Genomic DNA, 20,476 nt, shown 5'->3' with positions numbered 1-20,476 from the left:
CTTTACAAATATTATTATTATTAAATTTAAATAATAATAACAATAATAATAATAATAATAATTGCTTAAAATTTTAAGTAAATTATTAAAATACAATTTAATAATTTATAAAAATTTTTTTCTATATTATTTTTTGTTAAATATTGTATTTAAAAAAATTAAAAAACAATTGTGTCTTTTTCGCGTTGAAATTTACGTAACTATATATATATATATATATATTGCTGTAACATCCTCTATTTTAGAAAAAAAAATTAGACCGTATACCAAATTTAAGTGTGACCACATTATTAATAATAGCATGAATTCTTTTTTTCTGTTTTTTTTATTTCAATATATATATATTGTGAGAGAAATAAAAGACGTTAATAAGGAAGGAAAAGGGCAATATTGTTTTTTAATTTGCAATTATAAAACAATATGATTTTTTACTCATATAAATATAAATTCACTGGAAATTTGAGCTTTAAAAGAATATCTACACTCGAACAGTGACTTTAAATATTAAAATTTTATATTTTATAAATATTTAATGCAAAAAAATTAGTTTTTTTTTTTTTTTTTTTGAACAAAAAATATGAAGAAAATAGTATTTTTCATTCTCATGTGCTTTGTGTGTGAAATTTATTGTAATAAGAAATTATTATTAAAGACGAAAAATAATCATGTTTCTTTCGACAATAAGCAAAATAAAGCACTGGATTCATTAGGTATGGATTTTCATTATTATTATTATTAAATAATCGATTTTCACAAAATTGTATATTACTTTCGAAAGCTTTTTTGATATTATTTCGATTGGTTAATATACATTTTTGAAAAAAAAATTTTTTTTTGATCTAAAAAAATGGAACTCAAAAATAAAAACTTTTTCGGTTAAAGGTACGATTTTTTTTTTTTTATCGAAAGCTGAGGTTTTTTTCTATAAAAATATGTATGTAATTATTTAAAAATATTCTTCTAGGTTTACCAAAAACTTTTTTATTTAAACCAAAATTTGCATGTAGTTGTATATTATCAACAGCCAAGTGCAATGGATTTATTTACGGAAACAAAACTCATACAGTTATGTTCGATATAAGAATAACAAATTTGGTAAGCGATTAAAAAGAAAAAAAAATCTTTTTTTATTATAAAGAAATAATGAACGTCAAAAAAATTATTATTTTTATAACGTTGGGAGTAAAAATACACAAAGAGAATTAACATACAACACGAACAAAAATCTTTATCTGGAACAGCGATATGTTTCTCTAGAATAGCGAAAACTTTAGCATATCGCTGTTTCAGGTAAAGATTTTTTTTCTGTGCAATATAAACCATTGATGCTTAAGTCAAAATATTCAAAATATGTTTAAAATATTAAAATTTTTTTAAATATTAAAAATATATTTAAATTTAAATTATTAAAATATATTTACTTGTGTCTTTTTTTAAAAGGGTTTGGAACCAGTTTCTTGTCCAATGGGAGAAGTTAATTGTTGCAAGTATAATAATAATAATAACAATAATAATATGCCTCCTAAACCTAAAAAATGTGGGGAAAGAATTATTGCCTCGAATCAGCTTAAAATTAACGATCAATCTGCATATGGTGCTTATCCATGGCACGCTGAGATCATAGATCTTAATAATCAATATATTGGCGCAGGTGTTATTATTGATGATTCTCATATAATTACTGTAGCACATTTAGTTTATAAATTGTAAGTATTTCATTTATTTGCAAATTTTTGTTATATTTTATTTACTTATGTGATGCTCCAAGAAAACAGGGACCTCAGATGGCAAAAAAATTTTAGGTTATGTTTGTGATTTTTGAATTGAAAATTGACTCAAAATTGATTTTGATTTTATATAATTAAAAATGAATGTTTAACACAAGGAATAACTATCACTGAACATAACCTAAAATTTAATTTTGCCTGTAAGGTCCCTTTTCTCGTGAAGTGTCACGTACAATATTGTGACAATTTGCATAAAGGAGTTTGGTCACTGTAGACAGCTAAAATCCCACATAGCACGACTTCTTGCTGTGAGGTTACTGTAAGGATATCTGTAAGGTTTGTAAGGTTACCGTGTAAGCCTACAGTAAACTTGAGGTCATCTTAAAATTTCCGCTATTAAGCTTACACAGTAAAGCTAAGGTAAGCTTACACAGTAAGGTCGTGGTAAGTTTACATGGTAAGGTTGTGGTAAGCTTACACGGTAAGGTTGTTGTAAGCTTCCCGTAAGGTTACTGTAAGGTTGCTGTAAGGTTACTGTAAACATAGAGTAATATGAAAATATATTAAAAATAATTATATTATAATATGTATTATATTATAAATTTTTTTTTAAAATTATATATTTGGTAAAGTACTTGATGAAACCCAATAGGGTTTGTTAAATAAAATTTACTGCGCAGCCGTATGTGCCATAGAAAACTACTGCGCATAAATATTAATAAAATTTATTTATTAATAACATTCTATGTTTACAGTAACCTTACAGCAACCTTACAGTAACCTTACGGGAAGCTTACAACAACCTTACCGTGTAAGCTTACCACAACCCTACCATGTAACCTTACCACGACCTTACTGTGTAATCTTACCTTAGCTTTACTGTGTATGCTTACTGTAATAGCGGAAGTTTTAAGATGACCTCATGTTTACTGTATACAGTAAGCCTATAGGCTTACACGGTAACCTTACAAACCCTACAGATATCCATACAGTAACCTCACAGCAAGAAGTAGTGCTATGTGGGATTGAACGTTTTTTTTTTAATTGAAGAAAGAATAGAAAAGTAATTGAGGGTCCCGATCAAATAACTCGACCGACGCTCAGAGGCTTGGTCTAATGGCAGTCAAGTCAACTCAAAAGTTGAGACGTGTCAATATTTCTCAATTTTAGCGATAAATGTATGCAGGGAACTTTTGAATTGGAATAACTTTCAGTGAGAGTTTTGTTTATTAGTATATAAAGAAGTTTTCTGTAAAATATTAAACCATTTAACATAAAACTTTGGAAAATATAACTGTTTTAAAAAAATGTAACTTGCGCGTCACTGCAGTCAATTAATTTATAATAGTATAGCTACAAAAATACGTGGCCGATAATGTTTTTTTTTTAATAATTCTACAGTGGCCTAACCTCTAAATGCTGTTCTTACGATTCAACGGCATTTTGAAGTCGTGATACTGCAATAATAATTTTATTAGTTCATGGCACATGGGTAGGTTATCATTATCCCCATTCGCTATTTGTCATAATTTCTCGTCAACTACCGCACCCTGCTCTAGTAAAAATTTAGTAACTTTATTTTAAAAATTAAAAGTTACTATAAAATAACTAAATTTTTACTAGAGCAGGGTGCGGTAGTTGACGAGAATTATGACAAATGGCGAGTGGAGACAATGGAAAGCAACCTAATTATATTATAATGGAAAATATTTTTGATCTTTTTTTAATTATATTTGCAGAGAAAATAAATATAAAATAAGACTTGGTAAATGGAATAGAACAAGTAAAACGGAACAATTTCTTGAAGTAAAACCATTGTCAACAAAAATTCACGAGGCATTTAATATAGAACTTCTTTTTAATGATATAGCTATCATTAAGATTGATCGAAAAATTGTATTTCATAATTATGTCAATATTAATGCTGCTTGCCTTCCAACTGCAATTCCTCCTTCTGGTATCATGTAAATAAATGAAAATAACAACAGTGTTTTTATTCTAAAAATTCGATTATTCTTTTAGTACACATAATTGCAAAAAAATTGTCCTTTGACTGCATTTTGAAAGGTTGTGATACTTCTACAATAATTTTATTAGTTCGTGGCATATGGTGTATGGAAGGTTGCCATTGTTCCCACTCGTAATTTGTCATAATTCTCATATACCGCACCCTGATTTAGTGAAAATTTAGTGACTTTATTGTTAAAATTAAAAGTTACTATAAAGTCGCTAAATTTTCACTAGGGCAGGGTGTGGTAGTTGACGAGAATTATAACAAATGGCGATAATGGCAACTTTCTGTATACGCCATAAACAAATGAAAATGTTATATAAGTGTCACGACTTTTCAAAATGTCTTCAAAACCGGAAGGACATCATTTATGCAATTGGGTACAGATTCTTTAGTAACTTACTGAAAACTCATTGGGTTCATAAGTTTTCAATAAGTTTCCAATGATTTCGTATTAGTAGGGAGAAGGAAAAAGTTACTAATAATTTTTTTTTAAATTAAACCAAATTTAGATGCTGGACTGCAGGATGGGGAAAGAATAATTTTACCAGTGACAAATATGAAAATATTTTAAAAGAAATTGATTTACCAATAGTTGATCACGGAACTTGTGAAAAGCAATTTCAAAAGACAAGACTTGGATCTGATTTCAAGTTAGATTCCAAAACTTTTATTTGTGCTGGTGGTCAACTAGGAAAGGACAGTTGCACGGTAAATACACTTATCTGCATATATATATGCTGTCCGGTTGGTTTCCATTGTCCCCACTCGCCAAAGTTCCCACTCGACATTTGTTATAATTCTCGTCAACTTCCGCACCCTGCTCTAGTGAAAATTTAGTGACTTTATTATTAAAAGTAAAAGTTACTATAAATTTACTAAATTATCACTAGAGCATGGTGCGGTAGTTGACGAGAATTATGACAAATGGCGAGTGGGGACAATGGAAACTAAACAAACCAGAAGGACAGTATATAATAATTTAATTAGTTCATGGCATAATGTATACACCATACGCCATGAACTAATAAAAATATTATAGAAGTGTAATTGTTTTCTTTTTTTTTTCTTTTTAGGGCGATGGAGGAGGTGCATTGATTTGTCAGCCATTAAACGGACGATTTGAAATTGTAGGATTGACTGCCTGGGGAATTGGTTGTGGTCAACAAAATGTTCCAGGAGCTTATGTACATGTTTACAATTATCTTGATTGGTTAAAAAGAAATATGTAACGAAAAAAAATTTTTTATGAATATTTTAATGTAATATTGTTATGTAATTAAAAAAATAATTAAAAATCAATTTATAAATAACTTTTGTACAAGTTTAATTTTTTTAAAAATTATATTTATGTCATTTTATGCTATTTTAGATGTACTATTTTTAATTTTTGAAAACTAATGTCTAATTTGTAATCTGCGACTTTAAAAACTCCCAAGTTTCAAGCAAATTTGATTAATTTTTAATATTTTCTTCCGCGATATTGGATTCGGCATTAAAAATTTTTTTAATTGACTTCAAATTCGTAATCAGTGACCCCAAAAACCCCCGCGTAACGAGTTTCAAGCGAATCGAATAAATTTTTAAAAGTTCGTCTGCCATTTTGGATCCGGCATTTTGAATTTTAAAAAACTGAAATCAGATTCGTAGTCAGCGACCTCAATAACTTCTGAGTAAAAATTTTCACGCGAATTCAATGAATTTTTAAAAATTTGTCCGCCATATTGGATCCGCCATTTTGAATTTTGAAAATCTAACATCAAATTTGTGATCATCGACCACAAAAACCCCCCGATAAACACGTTATCAGAAGAATCCTTTAAAGTTATTATCTAAATGAACAATTTGTTTATACAATTTGTTAATAATAATTTTGTTAACATATTAACAACTTTTTTGTTTTAATTTTTTCAATTTCCAACATAAAATTCTTAAAATAGAGTCATTTTCTCAAAAAAATACTTAAAATTTTTTTTTTTTTAAATTTAATTTGTTTAAACATTCTAAATGGTTAACAAAATTTTTTAAAAATCTGACTCCAAAGATCTTTTCTAAATTTTATACAGATTAGAAAAAAAATTGAATTCAGTTAAAAATTGTAAGCTGTAGGGGGTTTTGAGATAACTAATGTCATTTGGTCTCCCACTATGCAGCGCTATGCGGCAAAATAGTGAACTCTTCTTATGCATCAACAAAGTCGTCATATTTCTCATGATTTTCATGTAGAGTTACTCCAAACCATTACAGCGCTTGCGCAGTAGAAAAAAACTACTGCTACGCCATTGTGGAGTTCCGTAAGGGATACGCTACCGAGCGGACGCGTTATTTTGCTTACGAAACATACATTGAATTTCACGGGTTCTCCTAGTTCGGTGTCATCTTGCCAATAGCGATTAAATCCGGGATCTTCTTTTTTCCTTTTTAAAGACTCAAAGAGTCTTATTGTGGGTCTCATAACATTCTCACCTTTCGTAGTATAGTTGTTTTCTTTTTAGGTTAGCCAGCCTCGTGGCTGTGCGCGCGCGTCGCAGAGGCATGGCCTCTAGCGCGGATTTCTCAACTTCCGCAATGGACTTTACTGATGAAACAGAGGAGGAGATAGCTGCGAAAAATTTATTATTTTATCAAGATAATATAAAAAACATTCGTTCGAGAAACAACTCGACATCGTCCCTCGAATCGGAACAAAAACGTAAATGCGAAAAATCGGACCCATCCATGCCGCCTCCTTCTTCTGCCAAAGTGCATTTAAAATCACTTGATAATACAAATTCGGCAATTAATAAATCTAAAATCAAACTCACGAAATACGAAAATTCAAATAAAGGCAACTGTCCAATTTTCTTACAGCGCGATCCCAATTCGAAAGATGCGTCGAAAGACTTAAACCATGTGTCGGTCGGTAAAATCATCCACAACCTTTACCCGGGTAAGGTTGTCGGTATTTATCCAAGTGGTCGCGGAAAAGTTCGTGTTATCACGAATAGTGGCAGAGCGGCAAACCAGATTTCATCTGACCCCACTCTGAAATCAAAAGGTCTAATTGCAATAATCCCATCAAGTTTCGTCACATGTCAGGGCATCATTAATAACATCGGGATAGATATCTCTACAGATGAAATCTTAGAACACGCAGAAGTTGTAGGTGTTAATAAAGATATTAAAATCATTGGTGCCATGAGGTTTAACCGCAAAAAAATTGACGAGGACAACACGGTTAAGTATGAACCTTCCACTACCGTTCTTCTAACCTTCCAAGGTACTTCCATTCCAGAACGCGTTGCAATTTATAAAGGTTCATCCCCAGTGCGTCCCTACGTACCCGACCCACGTATGTGCCTTAATTGTCTAAGATTTGGCCATATAGCCAAACACTGCAGGTCCAAACCTCGATGTCAACAATGCGGCGGCTCAGCCCCCCATACAGACGATTCTAACCCCTGTACCCACGCGTCAGGTCCTCCAAGATGTGCAAATTGTAACGGTCCACACAAACCTTCTTCAAAACAATGTCCAGAATTCACTTTTCAAAAAGAGGTGCGCTACTATGCGACACAACACAAAATGTCCTTCGATGAAGCCAAAGAAATTCTTAAACCAAAAAAGGTAACTCGTCATATAAATTCATTTAACTTTTCCGACTTTCCTGATCTGGTAGATCAACCAGCCCCTTCTGCATCTCTCACACAAAATCCAAACTCTAACCTCCAAAAACACTTATTTTCTCAAGTGTCATCCACTCACAATAACCACTCTCAACGGTTATCAAACAACACGTCACACTCTCGCATACACGAAACACAAAAAAACAACTCTTCTTCTTCATCCTTTTTCGCTACAAATTGGAACAACGGCAGGTCTAACATCTCCATGCCTAACGGTTTTGCTCTTTCCAAACACACATCTGCCTCTCCTTCCTCTCCTCCACCTGAACCTCACACATCTAACTCCAACCCTCAATTTCAAGAATCACTCACTTCTTTCATTTCACTTTTAAACATGCATGTCACTCAAATTTCTTCCAACTCACCTCCAGAAATCGTGAAACAAAAACTTGAAACTCTCTCTAACATCATCACTAGCCTCCATTCTTTGTTAGCTCTTCCAGCTCACAAGGATGGCTAGTCTTTCCAAATTAAATATCTTACAGTGGAATTGCCGTGGTGTCTCTAACAAGACACACGAAATTCACAAACTTTCCAATCAATTTGATATTCTCCTCCTTTGCGAAACTTTTTTGAAGCCTGAGAAACGCGTTAACTTTAATATTCTTAAACAATTTAATATTATTAGATCAGACAGAACAGTAAATAAAGGCGGCGGCCTTGCTTTTGTAATTCGCAAGAATTTAACATTTTCAAAAATCGGTTCAATTTTCACTCGGGAGGATGAATTTGAGACACTCGCTGTTTCAATTGACTCCTCCATGGGTGAACTTTTAGTAGTATTAGTTTATAGAGTTCCGGGTAAATTAACCCCTCCCACCTACTGGAAAAATTTTTTCAACTCCATAAAAAATTCGGGCTTCAACACGGTTTTTATAGGAGGAGATTTCAACTGTCACAGCACCCTATGGGGTAGCTCTCATGTTTGCCCCAACGCACGTAATCTATGCGATGAATTGGATGTTACAGACCTTATTCTTTTAAACAATGGATCACCCACTCTATTAAGCCGTCCACCAAACCCTGGTTCTGCTTTAGACCTTACCTTCGTAACTTCAAATCTATACACAACCTCTTCCTGGAAGGTCTACAATGACACTTTAGGTAGTGATCATTTTCCCATCTTCACATCTTTAGGTATTACAATACCTATTTCCATATTTGCTTCACATAAATACAATTTGAGAGGTATTGACTGGTCTCTCTTCTCTTCTGAACTCCATTCGTCCATAGAATCAAACTCAAATGTCCTACACACAGATAACCCAATCTCCGATTATGATCAATTTGTACATCTTGTAGATACAACAATTAACTTAATTTGTCCACAACGCACAACCTCATCTAACACACGTCACAATTCCTCCTCATCTAAAAAACCATTTGTTCCTGCACCTTGGTGGGACAGTAAATGCGATGAAGCAATCAAAAATAGGAAAGAAGCCTTAAAAAATTATAAAAAACTATCAAATTACTCGAATTTTCTTATTTATAAAAAAACCGAAGCCATAGCCAAACGTACCCTTAGTGAAGCCAGGCGACAATCCTTTAAAACATTTTGCGACTCTTTAGACAGACATACACCTTTAACGAAGGTATGGTCTGTCATTAAATCATTCAAAAACCGATACACACAACCCTCCTCTGCATCTTGCTCGGCAGACAGGGAAACTATTGAAAAATTACACTCACTCGTCGATGAACTTTACCCACCTACCGTTTTTCATGACGACTTCCCCGTTGATTTTGACAACAATCCGTTCTTAGAAGCTTCTTTTACTATTTCCGAATTGACAACAGCTATTAAATCATGTAAAACTAAATCATCCCCGGGCCTTGATAAAATAGACTACAACATTATTCAACACTTTCCAGACATAGCCTTATCAACTCTTCTGTCAATTATTAATAGAATAATCTCCAATGGCGTTTTCCCTTCTTCCTGGAACAATTACCTCATTTTCTTCCTTCCAAAATCCTCACCTGGTAAATTTCGTCCTATTTCCCTAGCATCTTGTCTTTTTAAAATTTCCGAAAAACTAATTTACAATAGACTTATCTGGCTTATCGAACGTGATAAGATCCTCAGTCCAAGACAATTTGGATTCAGGAAAGGTAAATCCTGCACGGATTGCCTTTCACTGCTCTCCACTGAGATTTGGACAGGCTTAGCACAACGCGAAATCACCGGTGCACTCTTTTTAGATATAAAAGGGGCTTTCCCTAGCGTGGTACCAAATATTTTAATTAAAGATCTTAAAGAAATAGGCATTCCGGAATCAATTTCTCGTTTTATATATAACTCAATTAAATGTAAAAATATGTTTGTCAAAATCAACGGCGAGGTTATAGGCCCTAGAACCAGTACGGTTGGCCTTACACAGGGCAGCATACTTAGCCCAATCAATTACTCCATTTACACTAGAAAACTTAATACCATTATTCCTGCAGATTGCGAATTAAACGAATTTGCCGACGATTTATCTGTTACCTGTCGCTCCCCTGACCTTAACCAAATTATTAATTCTCTTCAAAGTTGCCTTAATATAATTTCCGAATTTTTAACCGACAGAGGTCTGGAAGTTTGCCCAGTTAAAACTAAATTCATTATTTTCAGTAACAAAAAACTTAATTCAGATGACCCTAACCTTTCTTTAACTTTAAATGAAATAATTATTAAACCATCCCCCACAGTTAAATATCTTGGTATTCACTTTCACGAGTCTGCTTCCTCCGATACTCACTTCAACTATCTTTGCGATAAAGGAAGAAAAATTCTAAGTGTACTAAAAGTCCTTAGAGGCACTTGGTGGGGAGCGGACCCTCATCTACTCCTTCGTATTTACGATTCATTACTTAGAAGTCCCATAGATTACGGTTCACAAGCCTCTAACTTTAAATCTCATAAAAATTTCTCCCGTTTAGAAAAAATACGTAACCAAGCTCTGAGACTAGCCGTTGGCTATAGACAAAGCACCCCTATCAATGTAATGTTAGCTGAATGTTGTGAACCCCCCTTAAGAACAAGATTTAATTTCCTTGCTAAAAAATATCTTTATAGAGTTTTCTCAAATTCCACCCATCCACTTCGAACTAAACTTCCAGAGCTCTCTCGCCTTACCATCGATTCCAACGTAAAATTCAACTATCCCCTTTTAATCGCATTTGAAAAATCAAAAAATTATAGCGAACTAATTAGAAGTAAGGACCTCGATCCTTACTTTGAATTCCTCTTTGAGGATCACTCATTTACTCCCCAGATTATTCTTAACTGGGGTCACTCACTTCAAAATTCATGTAATCCCTCTATCGATTTTAAGAACTTAACTAATTTTAACTTCCCTAATCATACCTTTTTCTTCACCGATGGCTCTAAGTCTGAAGTGGATCATTTGGCTGGCTGTGCCTTTGTCTGCCCTTCTTTAAACCTAACTTCAAAATTTAAAATTTCAGATTACTCGTCAATTTTTTCATTAGAAGCATTCGCAATTTTATTTTGCCTAGATTATATAATTAATTCCGATCTTTCTAACACAGTTATTTTTTCAGACTCACTTAGCGTTCTTAGTAACTTGACCTCAAAAAATACCTATAAAACGAAATCTTACATAATTTTTACAATTAGAAACAGATTAAAAATACTTGACAACCTGAATCGTCCAACAACCCTTGTTTGGGTTCCAGGTCATTCAGGAATTGAAGGAAACGAGAAGGCAGACGTCGCAGCCAAGGACGCAACTGCCAACTCAGATTTAGTTAACATACCTCTCCCCTTTTCTGACTTCTTTTGCCTTGCCAAAAAACAATTAGTTGACAGCTGTAACTCCTTTTTTAGAGACATAGGTAAAAACAAGGGAATCCATTACACCCAACTTTATTATAAGTCACGTAGGAAACCATGGTTCGCGAACTTTACAGCTCGACGACAATGGATCGTTTCCTTATGTCGTGCGAGAGCTAATCATTATAACCTAAACGCCAGCCTCGCTAGAAAAAACTATATTAAATCGGGTGATTGCTCTCACTGCCCTAACACAGAACAAGACCTTGACCACATATTATGGGCCTGTCCCAGATTCGATACTCTTCGGGCAGATTTAATAAAATCTCTTTCTAGAGCTTTAAAATGCTCTCCTCCTTTTAGTTGCGTACAATTCCTTACCAATCCCACCCCCAGAGTTGTTTCTCACATTTTTAGATTTTTAAAACGCGCTAAAATAAAAATTTAACTTTAATTCAACTCATTACCAATTATTACTCTTAACTGTTTAAATAATTACCTCTTTTTATATATACTTTAATTTTCGCGCTCTCCTCCTCTGTGTCTCATCATTGGTGCGCGGTGGTTCAACCGGGAATCCATCTTGGATCCCCGGTTGCACCTCTGCGCGCCCGTGCGGCGGCATACGAACCGCCTTTTCTCTGTTCACAGATATCAAGTTTAAGCCTCATTCATTCACCAGGTCATGGCCGGATATATAGGCGCAAAGCCAGTATAGTGCCAAACACAACTTAACTTAACTTAACTTAGCTACGCCATTGTAAACCAATCATAACAGCAGGTCATCATCAAATGGTTATCATCCTCTAAAAAAAACATAACTATATAGTGTTAAAAATTCTTAATTGTCAACATCAGGAAATATTTTACTCATTTTTTTCAAGTCCATTATAAATGATCAATTATATTAGTATAAATATTTCTAAATTAGTGAAAAGTGAAAAAATTCAAGTTTAGAAAAAAGAAACAAATACGACAAATTTTGTAAATGTATATATACCTATATATATGAAAATATATATGTATATATATATATTTAAAATAATATTGAGAAAATTGTGAAAGTGTGTTTTGACGTAAATATGTGTGGGATGTAAATAAATGTTGATAAATGGAAAATGGATGCCACATTGCATCAAATAAATTGTGGATAATCATTTTTCACTACTTATTCGTACAAGATATTTAGAATACTATATTCATTGACTGATGGGCGTTGGTGAGTCATTATTGTTTTTTTTTGTTTTTTTTCGTAATTATAGAGTTATATGTATATACATATATAGAGAGAAAGAGACATAATCAGTAATTTCGTTTTCGTGTCACGTCTAAATATTTAAAGGTCCAGATAATTGAATAAATAACCATTCCATGTGTGACTTTTACTCCCTGGGAGAGCGATCTATAAAAAAAAAGAATTCTTTAGAATTCTTTTCATCTAAACAAAACTTTTTTTTCACTAATATTTTTAAATGTCACATGATTTTTTTTGTGTAATTTTTTTACTTTTTTTGAAATCGCACACAAAAAAAATGTTAATGTTATATTTAAATTCCGTTTTTTTAAGTACTACTAATTATACAAACTAATTTAATTAAATACATTTTTATAATTTATAAGTCAATAAGAAAAATTAATATTTTAATGATAAGTAATTTTTACACTCGTTTTCTGTTATTAGTTTTTATTTTAATTATTACAAAAAAGAAATTAATATTTAATATTAATTAATATTAATATTATAATTTTGTATTAATTATTTATAATTTTAGTAACTAAATAATTTAAAAACAAATTAAAATAAATAACCTATAATAATTAATGACTAATTGTGGTATTTTTTTATATTTAAATAGACATTTATTTTTTAATTGTTATTAAATAACATTGAAATTGTTCCGTTTTTGTGTTAACTTAATTAAAAAAAATTGTATTTAAGAGTTGAATATTTTTTTTCAAATAGAATAACTTGTATAAAAATGTTTTTTTTTTGTTTATTTCTAAATATATCAGGGCTGACAAAAATCGTAATTTTTTTTAAATCAAATTTTTTCGATTTAAATCCGATTTTTTTTTTAAATTCGATTTTTTTCCATTTAAATTTGATTTTTTTAATTCCGAATGTTTTATTTGAATCTTATTTTTTTTATCTACGATTTATTTTATAATAATATTTATTTATTTTTACTTAAACGTAATATTTTTCAAACGTTTATTTTTAATTAGATTTTTTTTTAATAAATACTTCAACGATATTAAATAAATAAATAAATACTCCATAAAGTCATTTTTAACCATTTTTATTTTTAAAATAATTTTGAAACGAACAACTTAAAAATGCATCAAATAAAATTCAATTATTACTCAAAATTTCAATTCATAATCAGAGAAAATTCAATTATTTTAAAATTTTTCAATTCAACATCTTTTAAAATTCAATTATTTTCAAAATTTTCAATTCAAAATCTTTTAAAATTCAATTATTTTCAAAATTTTCAATTTGAAATCAAATAAAATTAAATTATTGCCCAAAATTTTAATTCAAAATCAAAGAAAATTCAATTATTTTCAAAATTTTCAATTTAAAATCAAATAAAATTCAATTATTACCCAAAATTTCAATTCAAAATTAATTATTATCAAAATTTTCCATCAAAAAACAACTAAAATTGAATTATTTTAAAAAATTTGAATTTAAAAGCTTCTAAAATTGAATTATTTCTAAAATTTTTTGAAATTTAACAATTTTAATTATAACTCTAACGAAATTAAATTATTTTTAACTATTTTTATAATATTTATTATAAATCACTTGAAGTTGAATTAATTTTAAAAATCTCAATTGTAAATCTTTAAAAATTCAATTACATTTAAAAAATTTCTGAAATTATTTGATAAATAATTTTTATTTCAGTAAAATTAATTATTGTCTGATAATTAACAAAATCTTTTAAAATTCATTTATTTCTAAAAATTTCAACTTTAACTATGAATTTTAGGTCATTTTTTTTTGTGGATTTCACGAAGAAAATAATTTTAACTTATTTTCGTAATCAGCGCATCAAATTACATAAATAAATATAATTAGTAGCAAGTTTGAGTTATTTTTGAAAAAATTTTATATTTAGAAAATTTTAAAAAATTCTAAATAAATAAATATTTATTTGATAATATTCAAGTAACGAATTATTTGAATTCAAATTTACTTAAAAACACAATTTTAACAAAAGAAAACTAAAATAAATAATAATAATTATTATAATAATATATAATAATAATAATTCTAATTTAAATACTAAATAAATTCATTCGCTGTCTTTTTTTTAGTAAAAACATAATAAGATGCAATAATGACTGCTTCAACGGCACAGAACGTTGAGGAGGATTTAAATGGCGAAACAGAATCAGAGGGGAGTAGCATTTATCAATGTAGTTCGGTCGTTTCAACAGTTCCAGATCGTCATGGTTTTTTGGGAGGATCACAATATAGTCCAGAGAGGTATTAAATTACATTAAAAAAAAAAAATGCAATTTTTTTTCTTTTTAATCTCATCAAAATTTAATATTTATTTTCATTTCTATAAATATTATTTTTACTTATTGATTTTGAAATCAATTTTTATTGAGAAGAATTTTTTCATATTTATTTATTTAAAAAAATTTTGTTACATTAAATTAAATTTAAATACAAAAGTTCATTTTAAATATTACATTATTGAAAAATTTTTTTCGTAATACTTTTTTTTTGCAAAAAATTAGTTACATTTTGGTAAAATTGGTTTTGGAAAAAAAATTGATTGGGAAAAATAAATTTTAAAAAATTATCCCTTATCCTTATATGATTGTATTATTTAAAGAAAAAAAAAGGAAAAAATGTTACAAAACTTTAATGTTTTTTAAATTTTTATAGTGAATTTTAAAGCATTTTTTTATCTCCTTTTTTCTATGCAGAAAATTTAGAAGTAAAAAATTTTCGACTTCTTTTTTTTAATTAAAATTGAAAAAATCATTAATTTTATTTATTTATTTTTATTTCATTTATTTTTAAAAAATTAAAATAAATAAATTTATTTTAGCAAAATTGAATTATAGTAAAAAAAGAATATATTAACAGAAATATTAGTATTCACATAAAAAATTTTAATAATTAAGATAATAATATTTCATTTACAGATTTTTGGGAAATTAAAATGTGATAGTGTGTATAAAATTCCAGTTTTTTCAAACAAAAATCATGCCAACTGGTTATAAGATTAAAATTATTATTACAGAAAGGTATTAATATTTCTTTTCATTTTTTTTTTTTTTTTTTTTGGTTTTAATTAGTTTCTTTATTTTTAATAAATAGAAAAAAAATTATTTTATTTATAATTTTTTTTAATACCTAGAAAATTAAATGTATATTTGAGTTTTTCACATTTATTTAATTTAGATTTAGAAAAACAATTTTTTTTAACAAAATTTAAATGAAAATCCATATTACAATGTTTTGGAAGTGATTTACGAAAAATTAAAGCATTGCTTTAAGTGAGAGGAAACAATTTATAATTCTGAAAATAATTTTTTAAAAAATACCTATTTTTGGAAATTAAATTAAAAAATTTAAAAATAAAAAAAAATTTCTAACCATTAAAATGTACCTAAAAAAACGCTTTAAAATTCACTAATTAAAAATTTTAAATCCCCAAAGTTTTGTACTATTTTTTTTTAATTTATCGATTTATGTCCAAATTATTTTCTGAATTAATTTATTTTTATTGAATTTACCAAAAAAAAAAAAAAGTAATAATAATAAAAACTTCAGTACCATGACTTTAATATCACGAAGTGCTCGTAAATAAATAAATTTATTAACTTTAATGTTTGAAAAATTATTAAATTCCCAAATGTAAAAAAAAAAATTAAATTTTTACAACGATACTTTTTTTGTTTTGTTTTTTCAAAAATACAGAAAACAAGCAATTTCACCTGAGGTGATATTGCGACGCGAACGAAAATGGATACGAATGTTGAACAATTGGAATATATTTATGAGTACAAATTATCGTAAAGTACGTGAAAGATGTCGAAAAGGTATTCCACCATCGGTGAGACTTCGTGCCTGGCTAAATCTTTGCGGTGGTCAATTGCTTTTAAATGATAATCCAAATTTATATGAGGAATTAATAAATAGACAGGGCGATCCAAAATATATTGAGGATATTAAAAAAGATCTTCATAGACAATTTCCACATCACGAAATGTTTGTTGACAATGGTCCTGGTCAAAAGGAATTATTTCAAGTTCTCAAGGCGTATTCAATTTTAAATAGCAAAGTTGGATATTGTCAAGCGCAAGCGCCAATTGCTGCTTTTTTACTGATGCATATGCCTGCGGTACAAGCTTTTTGGTGTTTGGTTGCTGTTTGCGATAAATATCTTGCTGGATATTATAGTCAAGGCATGGAAACATTGCAGAGAGATGGCGATATTCTTTTTGCTTTGCTCAAGAGAGTTTCTCCTGTTGCCTACAAGCATTTGGTATTTAACAAAATTTTAACTTGGTTTTTTTTTTCTTCCTTTTTCAGGCCTCGGATTATACGAATTTTTTTCGACTTATTTTAATAAAAAATGCGACTTTTTCTCGACTTTTTGTTATATTAAAAAAAAAAAAATTTTAACTATGTTTTTTTTAGTATACAATGCAGATTTTCTTCAGATCTTCAAATTTTTAACTAAAATTCTTCACTAAATTAATTATTTTCAATAATTTTAATGAAATTCTTCACAAATTTAATTATCTTAAACTATTTTTCAATTAAAATTTTTATAAAATTTAATAATTGCTTAAAATTTTTAAAAAATTAGCAAATAAAATTACTAAAAATTTTTTTATTAAAAATCACTTGAAATTTAATTATTTGCAAAAATTTCAATTATTTTTATAATATTCTTAGAAAATTCAATTATCTGATAGCATTTTTCAATTAAAAACTTTTGGAATTCAATTTTTTTTTCTGTGATTTCTAATTAATTCTTCATCAACAGAAATCAATAAAAATTACTATTATTATAATTATTGTCTGAAATTTAACAAAATTTTTTTGAAATTTAATTATATTCAAAATTTCAATATAAAAGCTTCTAAAATTTAATTATTTCTAAAATTTTCCATCTAAAATTTTTTGAAATTTTATAAATTTCAAATGAAATTCGATTATTTTTAATGATTTTTATAATAATCTTCGAAAATTCAATTATCTGAAAGCATTTTTCAATTGAAGTTTTCAAATTATTGAAATTTTTGTTTACAATTTCAAATAAATTTTTTAGTAACTAATAATCAAAAATTTTTAATTAAAAATCACTTCAACTTCAATTAATTTCAAAAATCTAAATTGTAAATCTTTGAAAATTCAATTACATTTAAAAAATGTTATCTAATATTAATTGAAAAATTATTTTTAGTTCTGTAAAATTTAATTATTGTTTGAAAATTAACAAAATCTTATGAAATTCAATTATTTCTAAAAATTTCAACTTTAACTCTTTCAAAAATTATTATCTAAAAAAATTTTTTTATTTAAAAATCTGTTAAACTTGATTAAGTATTTCTTGAATTTTTTTTTTTACCATTAAAACTAAAAACTATGACAAAATTTTTAATTCGAATAAATTCCTTAAATCAGACATGAAGAAATTATAAAAATGGAACTTTAAGAATTTTTTTTTCAAAATTTGTCCTACTTAAATAAAATTTTGAAATTTTTCATAAATTCAATTATCTTAAAATATTTTGCAATTTAAAAAATTTTTGAACTTCAATATTGTTTCAATCACTTGAAATTCAATTATTTTAAAAAATTACAATTTAAAACCATCTAAAATTTTCCATTTAAAACTTTCTTAAATTTAATAATTTTCAACTATATCTCTTTTAAAATTTCATTATTTTTAATGATTTTTATAATATTCTTAATAAATTCAATTATCTTGAAAGCATTTTTCAATGAAAAAATTTTTAATTTCAATTTTTGTCTGAAATTTATAATAAATTCTTCAGCAACAGAAATCATTGAAAATTTCAATTAAAAATCACTTGATGTTCAATTATTTTCAAAAATAAGTAAATAAATAAATAAAAATCTGAATTGTAAATCTTCTGAAATTCAATTATTTTGTTAAAAAAAGTTATCTAGAATTATTTGATAAATTATTTTCAATTCTGGAAAATTTAATTATTGTCTTAAATTTAAGAAAATATTTTGAAATTCAATGATTTTTCATAATTTCAATTGTAACTCTTCGAAAATTCAATTATTTTTTATAATTTTAATAATTCTTTAAAAATTTAATTATTTAAAAAAAAATTTAAGATAAGAACTCTAGAATTGAATTATTGTCAGAAATTTAAAAAAAAACTACAGCAGTTTAAATTTGCAGAGAATTTATTTAAAATTTTTAAATAAATTATTAAAAAAAAAAATTCAATTAAAAAATGCGTAAAACTTAATTATTGTCTGAAATTTTTTTTTACCATTAAAACGAAAAACTATGTAAAAATTTAAAATTTGAACAAATTGCTTATATCAGACTTGAAAAAGAATTTAAAAATGAAACTTTAAAAATTTTTTTTTTAGAAATTTGTCTTAATTAAAATTTTGAAAATTTGTGTTACAATTAGTTCGATTCTGAAATATTCGAAATAAATTTTTTCGATAATATTTTTTTTAGTTTTTTTTGCGCCTTAAAGTCGATCCGAGGCCTGAACTATTTCCGTTTTTAGAAATTAGATAAGTATAACAAAATTATCTAGTTATTTCAGAAACTAATTTAATTAATTAAACAAAATTTTTTAAATAATTTAAAATGTTTTTGTACTAATTTTAAAATGTCGATTAAAAAAAGAATTTATCAGGCTTTGTTTTTGATTGCTTTAATAAAGAAATTTTAAATATTTGAAATATTTGAAAAATATTTCAAATACAGAAAAAATAATTATTTAAATTTCATTATTAATATCGAAAGAAAAAAAGAAGATGAGATTTTAATTTGGTAATTTTTTTTTTTCTTTTTCTCTTTACAGAAGAAACAAAAAATGGAGCCAATTTTGTATATGACTGAATGGTTTCTTTGCGTTTATACGCGCACATTGCCATGGGAAAGTATTTTACGAATATGGGACATGTTTTTGTGCGAGGGAGTTAAAATTATTTTCAAAGTTGGTCTAGTTTTATTGAAAGGCTGCCTTGGACGAACGTCTGTAATAAAAAAATGTCCAACAATGTATGAGACCCTACAAATTCTCAGAAATCCACCTCCTGAAATAATGGAAGAGGAAGTATTAGTCTATGAGGTAAGAATTTAATTAAAAATATGAAATAATTAAAAAAAAAATTCTGATTCTAAATATAAAGTTAAAAGGTATTTTTTTAATCTTTTTTTTTAAATTTAAATTAATTTTAGTTTTTTTTTAGTTTATTAGTTCCAATTTTGTAATAAAAATAATTATTCAAAAAATTAGGTTTTTAGTTAAAATTCTAAAGAATTTAATTTAAAGAAAAATATTTTATCGCGAAAAATTAAAGAAAAATATGTCCTTTTTGATCGCTTAGAATTTTTTTTAGAACAATTTAATAAAAAAAATAAATAAAAAATAAAATGATGTATTAAATAAAATTCTATTTTTACACAGATCCAAAAATTAAATATCACTGAAGAAGATTTTGAGTACGAGCATCAGAAGCAAATTCTTAAAAAGAAAAATAAAGAACGTAAAAACGCTTCTTTAAAGAAAAAGGACTGAATTTATAAAGCTAACTAGTTTATAAAGCAAAAAAAAAAAAAAAAAAGAAAAAAATACCGTCACACAAAAAATGTGCCTTTCCTTGAATGTCGTCTTTTTTTTGTTTGACAAATATAAATACATAGAATTTCGATGATTTTTTTTTTCTTGTGAAAACATCGCGATTATTAATTTTAAGAGAAAGATGACACTAAACTTTTCTGGTGACAAAAATGAGAGAAAAAAAAGAACTTGTTTCAATAAATTAAATTTATATGAACAAAAAGTAATTGATTCGTTGCGTTTTTAATAATATATTTCCAAAGAAATAAAATTAAAAAAAAAGATATAATTTCAATAATTATTGTACAAGTTATTCACCGGAAAAGACGACCAAAAAAAATTTATTTAAAGTATTTTTTTTGTTATTAAATGAAAAAAATTTTTTTTTCTATTTTCTTTTCTATGAAAGAAATTATGTTTTTGTATAAATGAAAGTATATATATATAAATTGTTGTTTTATTTAAT

General features: G+C 27.4%; 3 protein-coding genes across 4 annotated transcripts in view; 2 read left to right on the top strand and 1 right to left on the bottom strand.

The window, feature by feature from the left end:
* The window catches only part of LOC127288862 (venom acid phosphatase Acph-1-like), a 32,298-nt gene extending 19,656 nt beyond the window's left edge, over positions 1–12,642 (bottom strand). The window contains exon 1 of the mRNA XM_051316559.1: positions 12,629–12,642. The gene's annotated coding sequence lies outside the window, so the exon portion shown is untranslated. The remainder of the gene's footprint in view (positions 1–12,628) is intronic.
* LOC127288827 (phenoloxidase-activating factor 2-like) lies at positions 578–4,970 on the top strand. The gene is made up of 6 exons (XM_051316490.1): positions 578–710; positions 965–1,095; positions 1,441–1,706; positions 3,467–3,691; positions 4,251–4,449; positions 4,815–4,970. The coding sequence occupies exons 1-6, from the start codon at positions 578–580 to the stop codon at positions 4,968–4,970; spliced, it is 1,110 nt and encodes a 369-aa protein (XP_051172447.1).
* On the top strand, positions 6,030–20,308 carry LOC127288861 (TBC1 domain family member whacked). Of its 2 annotated transcripts, none has more exons than XM_051316555.1 (6): positions 6,030–6,182; positions 11,836–12,403; positions 14,512–14,683; positions 16,136–16,703; positions 19,249–19,518; positions 19,858–20,308. In XM_051316555.1, the coding sequence occupies exons 3-6, from the start codon at positions 14,535–14,537 to the stop codon at positions 19,966–19,968; spliced, it is 1,098 nt and encodes a 365-aa protein (XP_051172512.1). In that variant the 5' UTR covers positions 6,030–6,182; positions 11,836–12,403; positions 14,512–14,534; the 3' UTR covers positions 19,969–20,308. The 2 variants fall into 2 exon arrangements, with proteins under 2 accessions (XP_051172512.1, XP_051172513.1); XM_051316556.1 differs by having other exon boundaries at positions 6,030–6,186.
* The last annotated feature ends 168 nt before the right edge of the window (positions 20,309–20,476 follow it).

The sequence above is a fragment of the Leptopilina boulardi genome, unplaced genomic scaffold (genome assembly GCF_019393585.1).
Source record: "Leptopilina boulardi isolate dan_hultmark-lab unplaced genomic scaffold, ZJU_Lbou_2.1 LbouV2_396, whole genome shotgun sequence".
In the NCBI taxonomy this organism is placed as follows: Eukaryota; Metazoa; Arthropoda; class Insecta; order Hymenoptera; family Figitidae; genus Leptopilina; species Leptopilina boulardi.
Note: the sequence above shows the minus strand (reverse complement) of the source record. Positions and strands in the feature narration are given on the sequence as shown.

Excerpts from the sequence above, each read along its gene's own strand:
- LOC127288827 (XM_051316490.1), top strand. The coding sequence starts at position 578 with ATGAAGAAAATAGTATTTTTCATTCTCATGTGCTTTGTGTGTGAAATT. Across the intron at positions 711-964 it reads TAAAGCACTGGATTCATTAG|GTTTACCAAAAACTTTTTTA; the intron begins GTATGGATTTTC and ends ATATTCTTCTAG. Across the intron at positions 4,450-4,814 it reads TAGGAAAGGACAGTTGCACG|GGCGATGGAGGAGGTGCATT; the intron begins GTAAATACACTT and ends TTTTCTTTTTAG.
- LOC127288861 (XM_051316555.1), top strand. The coding sequence starts at position 14,535 with ATGACTGCTTCAACGGCACAGAACGTTGAGGAGGATTTAAATGGCGAA. Across the intron at positions 14,684-16,135 it reads TCACAATATAGTCCAGAGAG|AAAACAAGCAATTTCACCTG; the intron begins GTATTAAATTAC and ends TCAAAAATACAG. Across the intron at positions 19,519-19,857 it reads AGGAAGTATTAGTCTATGAG|ATCCAAAAATTAAATATCAC; the intron begins GTAAGAATTTAA and ends ATTTTTACACAG.